General features: G+C 46.3%; 2 protein-coding genes across 6 annotated transcripts in view; one reads left to right on the forward strand and one right to left on the reverse strand.

Moving 5' to 3' along the window:
- KPNA7 (karyopherin subunit alpha 7) overlaps positions 1 to 17225 on the forward strand; it is a 121609-nt gene that overhangs the window by 5339 nt on the left and 99045 nt on the right. For 2 of the 3 annotated variants that reach the window (XM_053213524.1, XM_027042209.2), the window contains exon 2: positions 14140 to 14579. In XM_053213524.1, coding sequence (XP_053069499.1) covers positions 14467 to 14579 — 113 coding nt within the window. In that variant the 5' untranslated portion in view covers positions 14140 to 14466. Of the gene's footprint in view, positions 1 to 7211; positions 9289 to 14139; positions 14580 to 17225 lie in introns of those variants that run through there. The other variant, XM_053213525.1, reaches the window with a different exon arrangement.
- Positions 7307 to 17225, reverse strand: part of LOC106981183 (myosin-16) — a 62152-nt gene continuing 52233 nt past the window's right edge. Inside the window, exons 37-43 of one of the 3 annotated variants that reach the window (XM_027042200.2) lie at positions 16745 to 16937; positions 15623 to 15826; positions 14315 to 14440; positions 13127 to 13297; positions 12320 to 12520; positions 11106 to 11333; positions 7307 to 7835 (exon numbers count right to left, since the gene is read on the reverse strand). In XM_027042200.2, coding sequence (XP_026898001.1) covers positions 11133 to 11333; positions 12320 to 12520; positions 13127 to 13297; positions 14315 to 14440; positions 15623 to 15826; positions 16745 to 16937 — 1096 coding nt within the window. In that variant the 3' untranslated portion in view covers positions 7307 to 7835; positions 11106 to 11132. Of the gene's footprint in view, positions 7836 to 11101; positions 11334 to 12319; positions 12521 to 13126; positions 13298 to 14314; positions 14441 to 15622; positions 15827 to 16744; positions 16938 to 17225 lie in introns of all 3 variants that reach the window. The other 2 variants (XM_053213515.1, XM_027042199.2) reach the window with 2 other exon arrangements.

The following is a 17225-nucleotide window of genomic DNA, read 5'->3' on the forward strand; positions in this document are numbered from 1 at the left end:
GGATGACATTGACCTTTAGACTGGTAGACTGATTAAAGCAGATTGTCCTCTATAATATGGGTGGGCATCATCCAATAATAGCATCTGTTTACTACTCAATAGAACAAAAGGCTGACCTCTCCCAAGTAAGAGAGAATTCCTGCCCCCTGACAGCCTTTGAACTGGAACATTGGCTCTTTCTGGTTGTACAGCAGCTTTTGGCCTTCAAACTTGAACAAGAATATCCACTCTGCAGATTTTTTGCTTGCTAGTCTCCGTAATCATATAAGCCAATTCCTTTTATAAAGTCTTTTTATGTCTGTCTACCTGTATAACCGTGTATCTATTTCTATATCCACATGTCTTTTCTCCCCCTTTCTTCCTGTCTTTTTTCATTTATTTTATTTTATTATTATTATTTTTTTTAGATTTATTTATTTTTTGAGAGACAGAGAGAGACAGAGCACAAGTGGGGGTGGTGGTGCAGAGAGAGAAAGAGACACAGAATCCGAAGCAGGCTCCAGGCTCCGACCTGTCAGCACAAGAGTCCGACACGGGGCTCGAACCCAAAAACTGTGAGATCATGACCTGAGCTGAAGTCGGATGCTTAACTGACTGAGCCACCCAGGCGCCCCATGTCTTTCTTTCATTTTTAAGCTTATTTATTTATTTTGAGAGAGAGAGAGAGGCAGAGAGAGAGAGAGAGGAGAGACAGAGGATCCCAAGCAGGCTCCGTGCTGCCAGTGCAGAGCCCCACGTGGGGCTCCATCTCATGAATCGCAAGATCATAACCTGAGCCAAAATCAAGTCAGATGCTTAACCAACTGAGCCTCCCAGGTGCCCCTGTATTTCTGTCTTTGTTTCTGTCTTTCTCCTATTGGTTTTGTGTCTCTGGAGAACCCTCTCCAATATAATAGATGTTTACCAGGACCTTTGTCCTTGGAGGGTCCTGGACTCCATCTTTTGTCTCTGTAGTATGATAGACTACTAAAAGTACTGCTTGGGCTCTCAGCCAACTGGTTTGGAATCAACAAATAGTCCTTGGGGTAAAGCAGTCCTAAAATACTAGGCTCACTTTCTGATGTTCTCTCTTCTTTTGGATATTGACTTGTATTGACTACCTGATTAGCTCTCTCTTATCTCTGAGCAGATGTTTTGTATATTCTTCCACCTTTCTAGTGCTCATTAGCGGGAGAGTTGTCTGTCACCCTAGTCCTCCATTACCAGAATCATTTGGTAAGTAATTATTTTTAAAAATTGCTCTATTTTTAGGGCGCCTGAGTGGCTCAGTTGGTTGAACATCTGACTTCAGCTCAGGTCATGATCTCGCAGTTCGTGAGTTCGAGCCCTGCATAGGGCTCGCTGCTGTCAGCCTGTCAGCTCAGCCTGTCAGCTGCTGTCAGCTCAGAACCCACTTTGGATCTTCTGTCCCCCTCTCTTTCTGCCCCTTCCCCATTTATGTTTTCTCTCTCTCTCTCAAAACCTAAATAAAACATTAAAAATTTTAAAAAATTGCTCTATTTTGTTTTGCTAACTTCTATTGCATTTATATCTTTGTTTTATTATTAAAATTTTTTTAATGTTTATTTTTGAGAGATAGAGACAGAGCACAAGTGGGGGAGGGGCAGAAAGAGAGGGAGACAGAGGATCTGAAGCAGGCTCTGCACTGACAGCACACCCCCTGACACAGGGCTTGAACCCATGAACCGTGAAATCATGACCTGAGCCAAAGTCGGTTGCTTAACCGACTGAGCCACCCAGGCGCCCCTAATTATGTATCTTTAACACATTATCACATTGTTATTTGCTTTGCAATACATGTTTGTTGCAGGTTAAAGGGAATATTTAATTGTCATCTGATATAGTGCATATCATTGCATACTACTGGCAAATGTAATCACTATGGAGTGTTTATTAAGTGTTAAATAATTAGGTAGTGATACATATAAACATATAAAATGTTTATATTATGTGGAAATGTTTGGAGAATTGTTTTATGGGTGTTTAAGAGGGTTTTAGTGATATTTAGAGAAACCGGTTGGAGTTTTTGGGCAGACAATGCATGCATTCTTTTCTCACTTGAAATCTAATATAGTCTCCTTTGATCTTAGAATCATTTTCAGAAATGGATTAACTTGGGATGACTGTAGTTCAGTTGTGGTATATAGCATACCTTTGCTTTTCTGTGCTCATATCCCAGATATATTTGTGGGTGTCTTATTTTGTCAAACTCCCAAATGAAGATGTTGGTGAAAAGTTGAGTAATTCCACACCTGGAGGGAAACTAACCAACACAAAGAGTGTCTCTCCAGGAACAAATTTAAAGTGGTGGAGAATTGCAAATCTGATAAATATTTTTGTAAGAGGACTGAATGAAATAGCTGGCTTGCTTATGAGTATAACTGTTCTTGTTTGGTTCCTACCTCTGGGCCTGAACGTCAACTACTGATGAATTCAAGTTTCTGCCTCCCTCTGCACACACTTCCTAAGTGATCTCTGTAGGCTCGCAGCTTCAACTACCATACGGAGGTAGCTGACTTCTGACAGTTCTGACAACCAATGAGTTTCTCCATCTGATGTCCTTCAGCTCCCATTCCAATTCAAAATATATAAAACCTGTTATTTCTCGTCCCCTCCCCACCTCAGATTCTATTCTCCTCTCTACCTCTCGCTTCAGGGTGTCATGATCTACCACAGATTGATTACTGGTTCTCAGGCAGTTAGTTACCAAGTCATGTCACATCAATCACATCTGTATTTCTTACCCCCTCCCCCCAAAAGCTTTCAAACCTACAGAAAGATTGCAAGAATAGTATAATTAATATCAATATATCTGTTTACTTAGATTCACCAAATGTTAGCATTTTGTTACATTTGCTTTCTCTCTCATATAATAACAGTGGTTATTATTTGTTGAATCATTTGTAAGTCACAGGCATCATGACTCTTCAGGACCCCTAAACACTTCAGTATTTATCTTGAAGAACAAGGGCCTTGTCTTGGATATTTAATATAAATTTAATATTATTATTTAGTATCAAAATAATTGGCACGTTAATTATAAAACTTGAATTATATAATACATAATTTTAAGTTTGTTATAACTTTGTATTCAAATTTCACCAATAATGTCCTTTCTAGCAATTTTTTTTTAAGATTTTTTTTTTAATTAAGTAATCTCTGTACCCAACATGGGGCTCGAACATGCAACCCCGAGATCAAGAGTCACATGCTCCACTCACTGAACCAGCCAGGCACGCCTGAATTTCTTTTTCTTCATGCCAGAGCAAATCCAAGATCATTTATTGTATTTAATTGTCATATTTCTGTAGTCTAATAAGAAATAGCTCCTTAGCCTTTTTTTTTTTTTTTTTGGCCTTTCACAACACTGACCAGTCTTGAAAAGTCCACACCAATTATTTTATCAAATATTCTTCAATTGGGGTGGACACCACCTTAATCAAGTAATCAAACTTAACATCACAAACAGTGACACAAACTTACGTCATGTATTTTCTGGGACACAACTTTGCTTGTTAGTAGTCCTTGCCCACAATGCATAATCTGAATTGAATTATGACAAACCTCTCTTGCTCTCCAAATAAAGTCCATACTCCGTAACAAGTTGTCAAGGTCTCCCATGCTCTGTCACCTTCATCTCTCACCATGTCCTTTGTGCAGCAGACACTGTGGCTCTCTACACATCACCTTTACTCTCTTGGTATCTCTACTTTTGTTCAGGTAGTTCTCAGAGAAGCCAGGCCCTTCCCTAGTCCGGGGAACGAGCCACAATTGGTCCATGCCTCACGTGGCAGCCCCATTGCCGCTTGCCGCTAATTGGCTTAGGGATGGGCGTGTGACCCATTTTCTGCCAATGGACTCAAGAAGTTTCCTAGGGACCTTCTGGGAACAGATAAGGTCCCTGATAAAAAGGATGATGAGGAAGTCTTTCTTTTTTTCCTGTCTTAAACATGGTTGTGGGAAGATAAGATGGTTAGAGCTGTGGCAACTGTCTTAATAGACCTGAGAGTAAAGTAGTGTGGAAAGGTGGAGACCTAATTCCAAAACCATCTGGGACTGCAGGGGTTGGTGTGTAAGATCATTAAATGTCTCTATTGCTTGTGCCACTGTTGCTCATGTGCTGCTATCTGCCACCAAGTGCACGCTTAGCTGGTCCTCCCCACACCCACCTTCCGTTCCCACATGCTCTACCTCCCCTTTATGTTTAATTCCTGCTCATCCTTAGACTTCAGCAAAGACATGATTTCTTCTAGAATGCCTTCCTTTGTCTTCCAAGACTGGGCTGAGCATGTGTCCTGTACCTAACCCCACAGTAGCCTTTCTAATTGCTAAACTCTCATAATACACTTTTCCCCTTGGTCTAAATGTCTGGTTACTATTTTGCTGCCTATACTTAAACTTTTTTTTCAATGTATGTAGAGAAAAGTTTTATGGAATCAGTGCTTCAAAGCTGCAGGGTACAGTTTTCAGTAGTCTAAGCCAGGGTTCAGGAAGTAGAGGGAAGAATTGTCCCTTATAATAGCCAGCAGGTTTCCTTCCAGTCTTGCAATTTTACTGTAACTCAGGGTTGGCCTTTTCACAATAGATCTCCAGGCCCAGTTCCTGGTAGCTTATGAGTGGAAAGGTCAAGGGGCCTTTGTGATGATTTTGTGATTTCTGGAAGCACCCAAAGATGTGTTCCTTGGGAAGACCCAGACATGCTGGTTTCCCTACAGGGACTCAGGATTGGTTCACAAGTGAGAGGAGGGGGAAGATAATTGGCATTTTTAAATGTACCTGGGATTTGTTTTAATGGGATATAAGACATACAGATATGGAAATGATTGTCATGAGGGAAGTTTCTATACTCACAGACCCATCCATAGAAGCAGGAACATTGGCATGTCATGCCCCTTGGGGCCATGTGGGGAAGCACCAGGGTAGGCCAGGAGGGAATGCATGCACACGAGTCTTTATTGTGGTTTCATGGGCAGGAATGGGTGAGGCAAGGTGAGCAGGTTTAGGATTGGCTAGTTTGAATAATTTCATTAGGTTCTGGAACATAGGAGCTGTTCCTAGTTGTTTGGTATCTGGCCCTGGGATGATTAGGACAGAGGAATATTGCCTCCTAGAACATGAGAACTAGATGGAGGAGGCAGTTTGGAGTATGGGCTCTGGATTGGTTAGTCTATATGAAAGTCGTTTCCTATCTGTAAGAATTATCTAGCCCTGGGAGAGGCAGTGTCTCCTTGGTCAGAGAGGCAACAGATGGCAGAGTATCAAAAATACAGAAAATAAGGGACTCCTGGGTGGCTCAGTCGGTTGAGCGGCCGACACTTGATTTCAGCTCAGGTCATGATCCCAGGGTCGTGGACTGAGCCTCACATCAGTCCGCACTGAGCATGGAGTTAATATAATCAGCGATACAAAATTTAACAGCCTTGAAAGCTAGCCCAAAACATTTAGCAAAACCATTTGAATAGTTGTTGCTCCATTTACTCTGCAGTACCTGGTGCCAGTGCCCTGATTTTGGTCATCGTGGATACTAATTTAATGTTATTATTTTGCAAAGCCATAGATTATATCCTTTTAGGCTTTTGCGCCATTCTGAAATTACATGTCCTTGGGCAAAAACAGCATGTGTGTCTAAGTGAAGTCCATTCTCTCATAAATACTGGGTCTAAAAGCTTCCCTCACCCCACTCAACAAAGGATGTTTAGCTCTGTCATTAACTGAATGGTCTTGGGCAAGTCACTGAGCCCGTCTACATCTATTTCCTCTGCCTCCCCTCCCCTTCCCCCAGCAAAGTGAGGAGCTGCTCTGGAATTCTCCAAATGTGGGGAGACCATGAGTAGACCATCCACCAGGAAACAATGATAAGTTCTTAAAATTCCATGGAATTCCCCTTGCATTTGTCCAGCAAGAGGCTTGTTGCTATAAGCTGCTGGACTGGTAGGCCAGGCCTAGCCTCCCTTGGGAGATTGAGTGTTAAGTCCTAAAGAATGCTAGAAGAAACGTGGCAAGTGTCTAAGTGTTATGCATAATAGGCTCTGTGCCAGGTTATCTTGTTTAAACTTCACAATTCCTAAGAGGCAGATACTGTTATTATTCCTCATTTAGTAGTTGAGAAAACAGGAGGTGAGATAGGTTAAGTTGCCCATGGTCTCACTGCATGAGAAAGAAAGAAAGTGGAACTCATATTTATCTGACTTCAAAGTATAAGAAGTAGACTTACTTTATGTAATTACAGAGGTGAAGAGTAGATCAAAATGAAGGCAGAATACAGGGAGACATTTTGGTTCAAAATTATTTTGAACCATGAATGTCAGTCAAAACTGCAACGGGCTGCCTTTTTTTCCTCACTGGAAGGGTTCAGGTACAAGTTGGGTTACCATTTTTTCAGGGATGTTATAGAGGGGAATCTCCAATTGGCTAAGAGTTGGACTAGACACCCTCTGAATATCCCTTTGAACCCTAAAATTCCGATATGTGTAATTCTAAGATTTTATGATTTGTTGTCCCCCAGAAAATTCACACAATGCCATTGGAGACCCCACCGCCAGAGGGCAGTGTCTCCATGTTTGATCCACTTGCACAGAAGGAACTAAGTGGTTCGCTCTGGAGCTGTCTAGAGAAAGCCAGCACTGAAATGGGCCAATGTGAAGAGAGAGAGGGAGTCACCCACGGAATGTTAACATCCCTTCCTTTACCAGCTGAATAATGATTTCCGTAGGCCAGGGGACTGGAGAGAGGTCAGAGTGGTGAAAGTCAAGGGAAGACACCATTTCCAGAGAGTTGGAGAGGGGTGCCTTCTGAGGGCTGTGCACTGGCAGGGAGCCCTTCTGGTGCCGTCTCTTCCAATTCTGCATTCCAAAGACTAGGAAAGTGAGGGGAGGAACAGGGTCGAGGATGTTAAAAGGTGACCGTGGAAACCCTCTCACACTTGAGAACGTTGAAGGACCCAGGTATATTCAGCCTGGAGAAGAGAAATCTTGGAGGGACTGTGGGAACTGTCTTCCTCTGAGGTTGTTATGCAGGGTCTTAGGTATCAAAACCAGTGTTAAAAACAAAACAAAAAAAGATACCACTAGGGGGCAGGTCTCGGCTTGATTTAAGGAAGAACTTGCCCATGTCTGAACATCCTGGGAGATGCCTAGGTAGAGCATGTGGGGGCCTTGTGGCAAGTCACTGGATGGATGGATCCCTGGCAAGTCCCTGGATGGATCTTAACATCCCTTCAGGGATTCTGTAGCTTTCTCAGCTTTACGAGACCTAGTTAGCCTTCATATGTCAGAACACCTTTTCACCAAGACTGCATAGTTTTCATGGTTTCCAATAGAAGTAAGCCTGTGAGTTAGGATATAGGGATAAAACAGAACTCTGACATACTGAAAAATTGCCTTTGGGTTTGGAAGCCTTAGAAAAATAAAATTTCTTCACTTACAAACAATCCCTAGTCTATTTTTCATGTTTCTTTTATTTAAACTGCATCGGGACAGGGCATTACAATTGTCCACATGAGGAATTATTTCAAGAAACAGCCAGGTCACACAGACAGTTACATATTCCGTCTTTGACATGAACATGTAGGATCTCAACTAAAACAGACCCACTGTTACTGTTATCCAAGTGCTTGCACATCTTGATACAGTCTCAGAGAAGCCACACTAATTTTAGTTCCTCTGATGCCTGGGTGTTTACATCCCCAAACCCTTTCCCCCCACAGCTATCTTTATTCTGTAGCACCTCTTTCTGGCTTATACTTTCCTTTGCATAGTAAACATTCTCAGGATACCCAGTTTCCTGTTTTCATGTATTTCCCCTCTCGGTGGTCTGCTGTTGAGATCTGTATCACCCTGAAAGAAAAAAGAGAGAGAGGCTGAGAAAATCCTTGTGGACCAGAGCCAGGAGTTCTGACATCTCTGCCTCCTTCTTAATAGAAAGACAGTGTCCCCAGGATGCTTCCTTCCTCATAATGGACACCATCATTGGGTCATAGCTGGTTCATTCCGCCTGAGGTTGTGAAGGTTTAGACATCTTTGGGCTTGGGGTGCCCAACTGGGCCTGGACTCTATACAGGCCATCGAGAAGGCTGGAGTGCCATCCCCTGGGACAGAGTGCCCACCACGAGCCTGCCTGTGGTGTCTCATGAGGGGCCAGCAGGCTTGTTTTGCCATTGTGATATGCCTTCCCAAGAAGGAAAAGCTACTGCTCATCACATCCCACACGTGGATTTCCAAAATTAGCAAGATTTCCTTATGGAAATTATGGAACACTCGTACCCAACGGGGCCCTTCACAGCCTCACACATGGCAGTGCTTCTAGCTTCATCTCTCACCCCATTTCTCTCCCCTCTTCCTGAGCTCCTCTTCTCTAGCTATGCTGTTCCCTTGTATGAATCCAGCTTCGGCACTGTTGGCATATGAATTCCATCTGGAATTCTCTTCTTTCCTTCTCTATCTGGTGAGCAATCAATTTTACTTATTCTTTTTAATTTCCATTAAACATTTTGTTCTTTCTCATTTATTTTAATTAATACCAGAAACTAATACTTTTATAAAATACATTGATCATGCACTTGGATGTCATAGCAGTATCAATTGTTATAAAAATTTCTAAAAGCTTCCTCTCAGTTTCTGTACTTTTGTTGTCTTGGGCAGGTGACAAACAGGGACCACTCGTGGAGTGGCACCGCCTTAGGCTTTTCTACGGGTCACATCCTCCGTGAAGGTGCTCCACCCAGCCACCTCAGGTTAAACCAGTCACTCCTCCCCTGTGATCCTCCCCGGTGAGATGCAAACACGGCATCACAGAACATTTGCTCACAGCCCTGTGGTGATGTGTGCTTCTTCCTCTCCACCAGATTCCGAGCTCTGCCAGGGAGGGTGTCCTTTCTTATTGATTATTCATCTCTGTGTCTCAGAGTCCAGACCTAGGCCCTGTTCAGAGCCTGGTTAGTATTTGTGCCACTGAATATAAAGCCACTTTGGAAAACTAAACTCTTGTGGGGTCTTGGCTCAGTGTTGACTCATGTACTGGTTTGCTTATGACACCTCAGGGCTACGGATGGCATATCTAGCCCTGTGACCAGCTAGGGGAGATGGGATAAAAGAGCCTCATCACCTCTGGGTGCTTGTTGTCAGGACTGTGGCCTCATGGTGTGGAGACAGAGCAGTTGGACCAGGACCAGCAAGCCCCAGCAATTAACAGTCCCCAGGCCAGGGCAGAGAATCTGTTTTACAAGATGGCTAATACCGGAGACTAAGACTTTGCAGGTGGAAGGACTCTAATACCTCCTGAGTCTGGGTGGTGAGTAGTAACCCCCACCAAGTGAGAGTTCAACAGAAGGGACCCCTTTTGGGTTTTTGCCCTGAAAGGAGATGGCTATACATTAATTGTAGGACTCGTCCAGAGGCAAGCCTCTGGTTTCCTTAACTTCCTGAGCTAACCATTATTTAAGAAATAGAGAATTAAGAAAAAGATTTTTTCCTGTCTTTTGTTCCCTCCCTAAGCACGTGGTAAGAAAAGGCTCAGCTTGAATTCAGAGGCCAATGGGGTTATCAGTTTTGGCTAAAACCCAAACTGACCCAGTACTGAGAGAGAGCTGTGAGTGAGTGGGGAACCTTACCCTCACTGGGGGGCTGATTCACCCACATGTTTGAACACAAGGCCAGAAGAAAATTCCCATAATCCATGGGGGTTGAACCATCGGTACACAGAAACTTCAGTCCCCTTCCCTCCTGACCTAAACCAGGTCCTTGATCTTGAGTTGTCCTGGTTAATCCTAAACAGAGGGCAGCCTTATCAATCTCCAGAGTAATTAAAATAAAAGACAGTTTGCCTTTCCATAGCATAGGGCTCGTATGACCATGAGCAGGTCACTGAACTTCTCTGAACTCATTTTCCTCACCTGACAAATGGAGATATTTGTATATCTCCTTATCATAGGGTAAATAAGATAGTGAAAACTACTACCATGTGCCTGGTTCTGATAAAAGGAGGAGAAACATCTGTTCCCTAGCTCTGCGTTTCTGTAAGGGGAGATTTCTGCTACAGTGTTGGTTTTAGCACACGTAATCATACATGTGATTACTGTAGGGGTGATTAAACCACAGACACTGGGCCCACCTCTGTAGCTTCTGACTCAGTAAATCTGAAGTGAAGCATAAGAATTTGCATTTCTAACAACTTCTCAGGTGATGCTGATATTGCTACTGGTCAAAAGGACCACGTTTTGGGGGAACCACTGCTCTAGAATCATGTTCTTTGCCTCTCTCCTCATCTTTCCCTTGCTCCTCTCATGGAGGAGGAATGATTTATTCTGTGTTTGGAAGACGGGGTCAACATGTACCCCATCTGGCCTCTCCTTTTGGATCTGCCTGTAGGGTTGATGAATCCTGGTCATCTGTCTCCTTGGAGTAAGGGTTGGTCTTTATGGAGCAGGGCTGTGGTTGATCAGTTCTGCAGGTACCTTTAATTCTGGGGTAAAACACAAGGATGCCCAGGTTGGACACCCATTAAATTCTCAATCTAGAATTGTAACATAGTAAAACTTGCATTTTGACTTTTATATATTTGCCTCCTATACTTTTTTTTTTCCCCTCGGTTGATTCTGAATTAAAGAACACAAGAAAGGACTACTTTACGTTGTCCCCCTGGGGGACAATAATAATTATTACTTCCTTAATATTAGAAACCTAAATTCAACCAGTATTGATGAAATCCTCAGGAATAATGATATTGTGGGGATGTGAAAGATGAACACATACTGCCCGTAGGCTTGCAAATGTCCCTGTGGTTCTCCACTGAAACAAGCATTGGCACCTGCCTGCCAGGCCTAGTGTCAAGTGGCATTAGACATTATCTCCAAGGAGTTTCCACCCAGACAGAGGAGTGTCATGACCGCTGGCACCTGTATCACAGGTGGAGCTCACACGCTCGAGGGCTTTGAGAATCCAGAGAGGGAGAGGGAAGTGTTGCAGCTGAAGGGACAGGGGAGGTTTGGAGTTGGCACTGCATGAGGCCAGGGCCTGGCAGACAGGAAAGCAGAGAAGTCGGAAGGAGCAAAGCGGGAGCAGGGAAGGTAAGCTTGGAGCATGGGCATCGAGAGTGGAGTCCATACCTACCGGCCGTGGGCTGGAACATGGAGAATCTCACTCCTCAGAAAGGGTTTTGGAGGAGCCTGTCTTGGACACCTGGATGATCTCCACGGAGGTGATGCCCTTGCCGGCCACGCGGTGTCTGGTGCGCAGCTTGTTCAGGGCGGTCTCTGCCATGCCAGCCCGCTCCTCAGCGTCGTCCAGCTCATGCACCGTCTTTCTGTAGCGAGCCAAGGTCTGGTTGGCCTGCTCCTCCTGTGGCAAAAGCACGGTGGAAAATAGGGCGTAAACCTGGGTTCTCCTGGTTAAATGTGCATCGTTATGGGTTGGTTCAATGTGGACACGTGAGAGTCCAGTCTTTCAGGACTTTTAGCTGATTCTTTTTTGGCCTTGACATCCATATTTCTAAATAAACTGCTGTGTTGATGCTTCTATAATTTGTAGTTTTAGCCATTAGCTACTGGTGCCCCACTATGAAAGGTGTGGATTTAGCATTTTTCCCCAGCCCCCACTGCACAGCTCCCATCCCCTTATCTTCCCAGTAGAATCACAGTGCTATTTCGGTTAGAACCATATGAACTGTAAGCCTGATCTTTATCGAGCCATTTGGGAAAGGCGCTGGTTGTGTGGGTGGCTGATGGATTCAGTGTAGTAGCCCCAGAACTGGCAACAAACAATGGCAGAGTCCAAGTTCTATGTCAAGGTGGGGGTGGGGGCGTGCTGGTGCCGGTAGGCAGACGTGTGGTATAGGGTTGAGGCTTGAAGCCATCATTTGCTAACCATTTGACTTTGATTTTGACATTTGCTAACATGACATAAATATCCCACTCTGGGCTATGTCCTCACCTGTGAAACAGACTTAAGAAGATCAGTGTTCCTGCCTTGTATTCGGAGGATTAAAGAAGGGAAGGGTCTTGTGTTTAATGGTCTGAGCAGGAGAGAGAAGTTATCCTGGCAGAGGCCACCAGGGGCAATGGAAGCAGGACAAAGGCAGCAAAGACTTTCCCTGGTTTTAGATCACACCTTACAGGTGTTCTTGGGGGATATTTTCATTTTCTACGTGTTCTTATCTCCAGTGTGTGGTGTCCAGTCCACCTATGAAGTGCCATGGACACGAAGCTCACAGGGGCCATCTTTTGGCAGGGCTCCATTCCTTTCCTGTGGTTAATCCCAACCAGGTGCTGAGACCTGGACTGGGAAGGGAGGGCACGTTAGGGACACACGTTAGGGCGAGCACCCACCGCCTCTTCAATCTGCCGCTTGTAGATCTTCAGCTTGTTCTGCAGCTTCTCCACCAGCTCCTGCATGCGCTGGTTGGTCTTGTGGTCCTCCTCCGTCTGGAAGACCAGCTCTTTGAGGCGGCGCTCATTCTTCCGCAGCGTCTTCACTGTTTCCACATGCTGTTTCTGCTCACCATCCAGCTCTGTCTCTAGTTCCTTGATCTGAGGGAGGAAGAGAGGGACATGGCTGTGAGAACACAGGGTCTTGAACTTGAGAGCTCAGTGGCCTTGAGTGGGGCATCATGGTGACAATGTCCATCTACCTCTTCCCCACAGGAGAGCAGGCAAACCCTGGACAGGAGGGTCACACAGGTTCTGCCCCTCATGGGTCTGCTGTGGTAGTCAGATGGGTCCCTTTCCCTGAGCCTCACATTTCCTTCTCTGGGAAGTGGGGGAGGGAGGGGCCTGACAGGGTCGCCCCTCTAGCTCTGACACCCCATGGGTGAAGACCAAGGCTGGTTTTAAGGAAGTTGTAAGGGAGGAACAGTGTTGGAAACAGAGACTGGGAACAGACAGAGGAAGAATCCTGGGAGCTCCCCTGCTTGGGGGCACAGTCTGGGGGAAAGGTGACAGGAGAAGAAGGAAGAGGAGAGGAAACCTATGTACAAATAAATTACAGCTCTCCTCTCATTTTCCTTTCCCTTCCTAGCATCTGAATAATCCAGTTCCTCATCAAGCACTGGGTGCTTTGGGAAGCTTTGGGAAAAGGCCCCTGCCCAGCCATGTCTCCCTTCTCTCCCTCCTGGCCCACCTTGGGGTCGCCCTCACCCTGGCTTCCAGTTTCATGATCGTGCGCTTCCCTCCCTTCAGAGCCAGCTGCTCAGCCTCCTCCATCTTGGCCTGCAAGTCTTTGATGGTGATCTCGTAGTTCTTCTTGATTTTCTCCAGGTGCATGCAGTGGTCCTGCTCTTGCCGGAGCTCCTCCGCCATGCGGGCGGCCTGCGGGAGGGGAGCAGAGTGGGGACTGGAGCTGGGTTCCCACGCTACTGAGAGATGAGGGACCTTGACCTCTGGAGACCAGAGGACCAAGTGGTTGACAAGGAGAACCTTGCTGATGTGCTGCTGGGTTTTGGTGGAGCGGGTTGCCCCATGCTCCTATGTCTCTCCCAGTGACAGGGAGGAGGCAGGCTCATGCACTCACCACCAGGGCCCCCAGTCCCACAGACTCCCACCAGCTTGGGGCTCTCCAGCCACTCCTTGCTGCCTCCTCCATCAGGGGCATAGCACAGAGGGTGGGCATAGTCAGATCTGGAGGAGGAAGACGAAGGTCTGCATGTAGCTCCTGTGTGGCCTTCAGCAAGTTACTTTACCCTCTTGTTCTTGCATTCATTCCACAAGTATTCATGGAAGATCTGCATGCTGGGTATGGGTCTGTTCTCTCAAGACCCAGCACCAAATAAGACCTGCAATGGTCCTGAGCTGGCATTTCAAGCAAGTGCAACAAGCCTGGCGATAGCATCTGTATTCCTTCATCTTTAAAGTGGGGTGCATGGTATCTGCCGATCAAGGTCGTGTGAGTCCCCAAAGAGAAGTGGAGCAAGACCACTGGCAGCACGTCCTGCTGAATCTGCCCCTGAGCACCTGGGCATGGCTCCCATCTTCCTTTCACTAATGCTCCTCCTCAGGCTGCTTTAATGCTCCTCTTTGCCAAAAGACCTGCCCAGGAAAACCCACTTTCGATGGCTTCTTTGACCCATGTCCCCAGGCCTCAAGCTCTGATCTCTCACATGGTCGTGTATAGCTTGTAATTATTCCTTACTTGTATGTGTTTGGCTTTTCAGAAAGGCCTCCAGACTCCTTAGGACAAGGACCACAGCCCAACTGGCAGGGTGCTGGCGCTGCACAGTGACCTCTGAGGGGAGGAAGTGGCCTTCCCTGCTGAGGGTGGCCTGGTCCTCCACAGGCGGCCCAGGCCGGGCCCCCCTCCCACCAGCACCAGGCAGCGTGCACGCTTACATCAGTCATGGCTTTCTTGGCCCTCTCGTCAGCAGAGCGGAACTCACTGATGAGCTCCTCGTGCTCGTTGGAGATGCGCTGGACATCCGACTCCAGCTTGCGCTTGACCACGAGGAGGCTTTGGTTCTGGAAGAGAAAATAAAGACATTGCCATGAGACAGAAGTCTGCACAGCCCTTCCTGTGTCCAGGAAAGAGAAACAACTCTCTTACAGACATACTCGCCAAACCCCCCAATAGGAAATGGCCCTGGACCCCCTGCTTGAGGTAAGCGTCTCTCCCTGCATTTTTCTCTGTGTTTTAGAGCAGAACATGTATCACAAGGAGTCCAGGAATAACGTCATTTTGGCCTGGGATGGGTGGGAACTCTAGAACAATCCTGAACTCAGAGCTGGGAAAACCCAGGTTCAACCCTGGTACTTCTACCTATGTGGATAAATTCTTTACCTCTAGGCTTCGGTCTTATTTCTAAAATGGGGTTGTAATCCCTATATGTCCCATGCACATTTTTTTTTGGTGAATTCACATGAGATGCTAAGTAGGAATTAAGTTTGTGCTGGCAAAGTATTGCACTGTAAGCAGTATTGGTGTTACCGCTGGTAGATAAGGGTCCCCTTTTTTGACCACACATAAGCCACTCAACTCTCTGGGTCACGGTTTTTCATTTGTAAAATGAATGTCAGACTTTGTTTTTATTTACTGATTTTTTTTTAAGTAGGCTCCATGCCCAGCAGGGAGCCCAGTGCATGGCTTGAACTCACAACTCCGAGATCAAGACCTGACTAGAGATTAAGAGTCAGGCTTAATTTAACTGACTGAGCCACCCAGGTGCTCCTAGACTTTGGAATATTCTAGATCCCTTCTAGTTCTGAAGTTCTATCCTCAGTGACACTGAAGGTAATGGCAGTCCTTAAAATTGGCTAAATCATCAGAATCTCCTGAGGAGTTTAGATCCAAAAGTTTAAATTTCTGGAGTCCCGCCACAGACCAGATTCTGGATCACAGTCTCCAAGGGAGAGAGTCTAGGAGCCTGTCTTTGAAAGCGCAGCACAACAATGTGCATGTAGTTCACACACTGTGTGTGCACTAAAAATGGTTAAGAATGGTACATTTTATGTTATGGGGGTTTTTGCCAGAACAAAAGAAGTCTCTGCAGGTGAGTTCTGAGGATTTCCCAAGTGGGGACACCATCTGCCTTTGAGTTTTGAGGGGAGCCCACAGGGTTTGGGCACCATCCTGGCCCTGCCCCCACACGCCAAGTGTGAGTCTGCATAGACGCCCCCCCCACTCCCAGGAAGCCGCCATCCTACCTGGATGTTGACCTCGTTGTGCCGCTCGGTGATCTCTACCACCTCCTGCTCCAGCAGCTTGCGGGAGCGCTCGCTGCCCTCCAGGCCCGCGCGCACCTCCTCCAGCTCCGTCTGCAGCAGGCTCAGGCGCCGCTCCTGCAGGTTGTACTGCTCCCGCAGCTCCTCGTGCTGTCGGGCATCCTCGTCCATCTGCATCTGCAGGTCCTGGGGGGGCCAGAGGACCCGGCCTGAGCCCATCTCCCGGACCCTGGCATGGTCTGGGCTCAGCAGGAAGCTGGGGTCTGGCTGGGGAGTTCGAGGCCACAGAGGAGGAGAGTGGAAGGTATCGATCTGCGCTGGGGGAGTTCCCAGTCTGGTTGCGGCCTAGCTGGCCAGGGCCCAAGTGCCCCCAGAATTTGTCCAGTGAGAGGTAACCATAAGGTCAAGGCTTTTCTGAGGACAGAGCACCTTGAGTCTCCAGCAGGCCCTTCTCACCGAGGCCTTCCTCAGTGATCTTGACCATTACACCCCCACTGGCTAACCCACATCTCCCTTCTCCTATCTGGTTGTTTCTCTGTAGCACGTATCGCCGTTTTTAATACTACAGTTTTATTTATGTGTTGTTTATTGTCTATTTGCAGGGATGTCTGTTTATTATATACATTCTTGTACCCCTAGCACCTAATACAGTGCCTACGCTGGGCAGGTCTCTAATAAAATGTATGTTGAATGCATGGATCCAGCTACAGATGCTTTAAAGACCAATGATAGCAATAAAGGAAGACTTCAATTCTATTTGTGTTTTTTTCTTAAGATGAGTGGTGGGCATCTAAGTATTTACTATGTTCTTTATTTTTCTGTCCTGAATTCACTTATAATAAGTCAAATGACTTTAAGAACCAAGACAGGCCCAACTTTCTGTTTTCCTTCTTTCTTCCCTCTTTTTAGTGGTCCAGGGTATGGACTTAGGTGGTTGGGGCGTCTCATATAGATAGTCCCCAAGTGTCCTGCTCCCTAGACTTCCAGCCACCCCATGCTGCCACTTCCATGCTTTTCTCCTAGCTGCAGACATGCATGAAGTTAGCTTCCTGGACCTGCAAGCTTGGGGATGGCTTACTTTGTGATTAGGTCCCAGATTGCTACCTTGATTTGCTGTTGCAGCCTTTTCAGGGTCTTTACAAGTTCGCTGTTGTTCTTGTTGGCATGGTCCAGCTGGATTTCCATCTCATTCAGGTCCGTCTCCATCTTCTTCTTGAGCCGAAGTGCCTCTGCCCGGCCCTTGGCCTCTGCCTCCAGGCTGGCCTGCAAGGACTCGATTGCCCGCTGGTGGTTCTTCCTGCACGTGCAATCAGAGAAGACCCTGGCATACTGGGCCCGCTGGTCAGGCTGTGCTAAACCTCCCTAGTTAAGAGGTCTGTGAGCATCAACATGCATATGGCCACCATATTTGAAATTAGAGTGTATCTTCCCTTAAAGCATTTAAGTGGGCTTTGGGAAAGCACACAGAAGGTCAATGTTTACCTCATATCTTTTGTGATCTCAATTCATTCAACATGCAGAATAGCCCTGCAAGGAAACTGAGGCTCCAAGATGATGAAAAACATGCCAAAGGTTTAGCCCATGA

This window comes from Acinonyx jubatus, chromosome E3, assembly GCF_027475565.1.
Source record: "Acinonyx jubatus isolate Ajub_Pintada_27869175 chromosome E3, VMU_Ajub_asm_v1.0, whole genome shotgun sequence".
Classification (NCBI taxonomy): Eukaryota; Metazoa; Chordata; class Mammalia; order Carnivora; family Felidae; genus Acinonyx; species Acinonyx jubatus.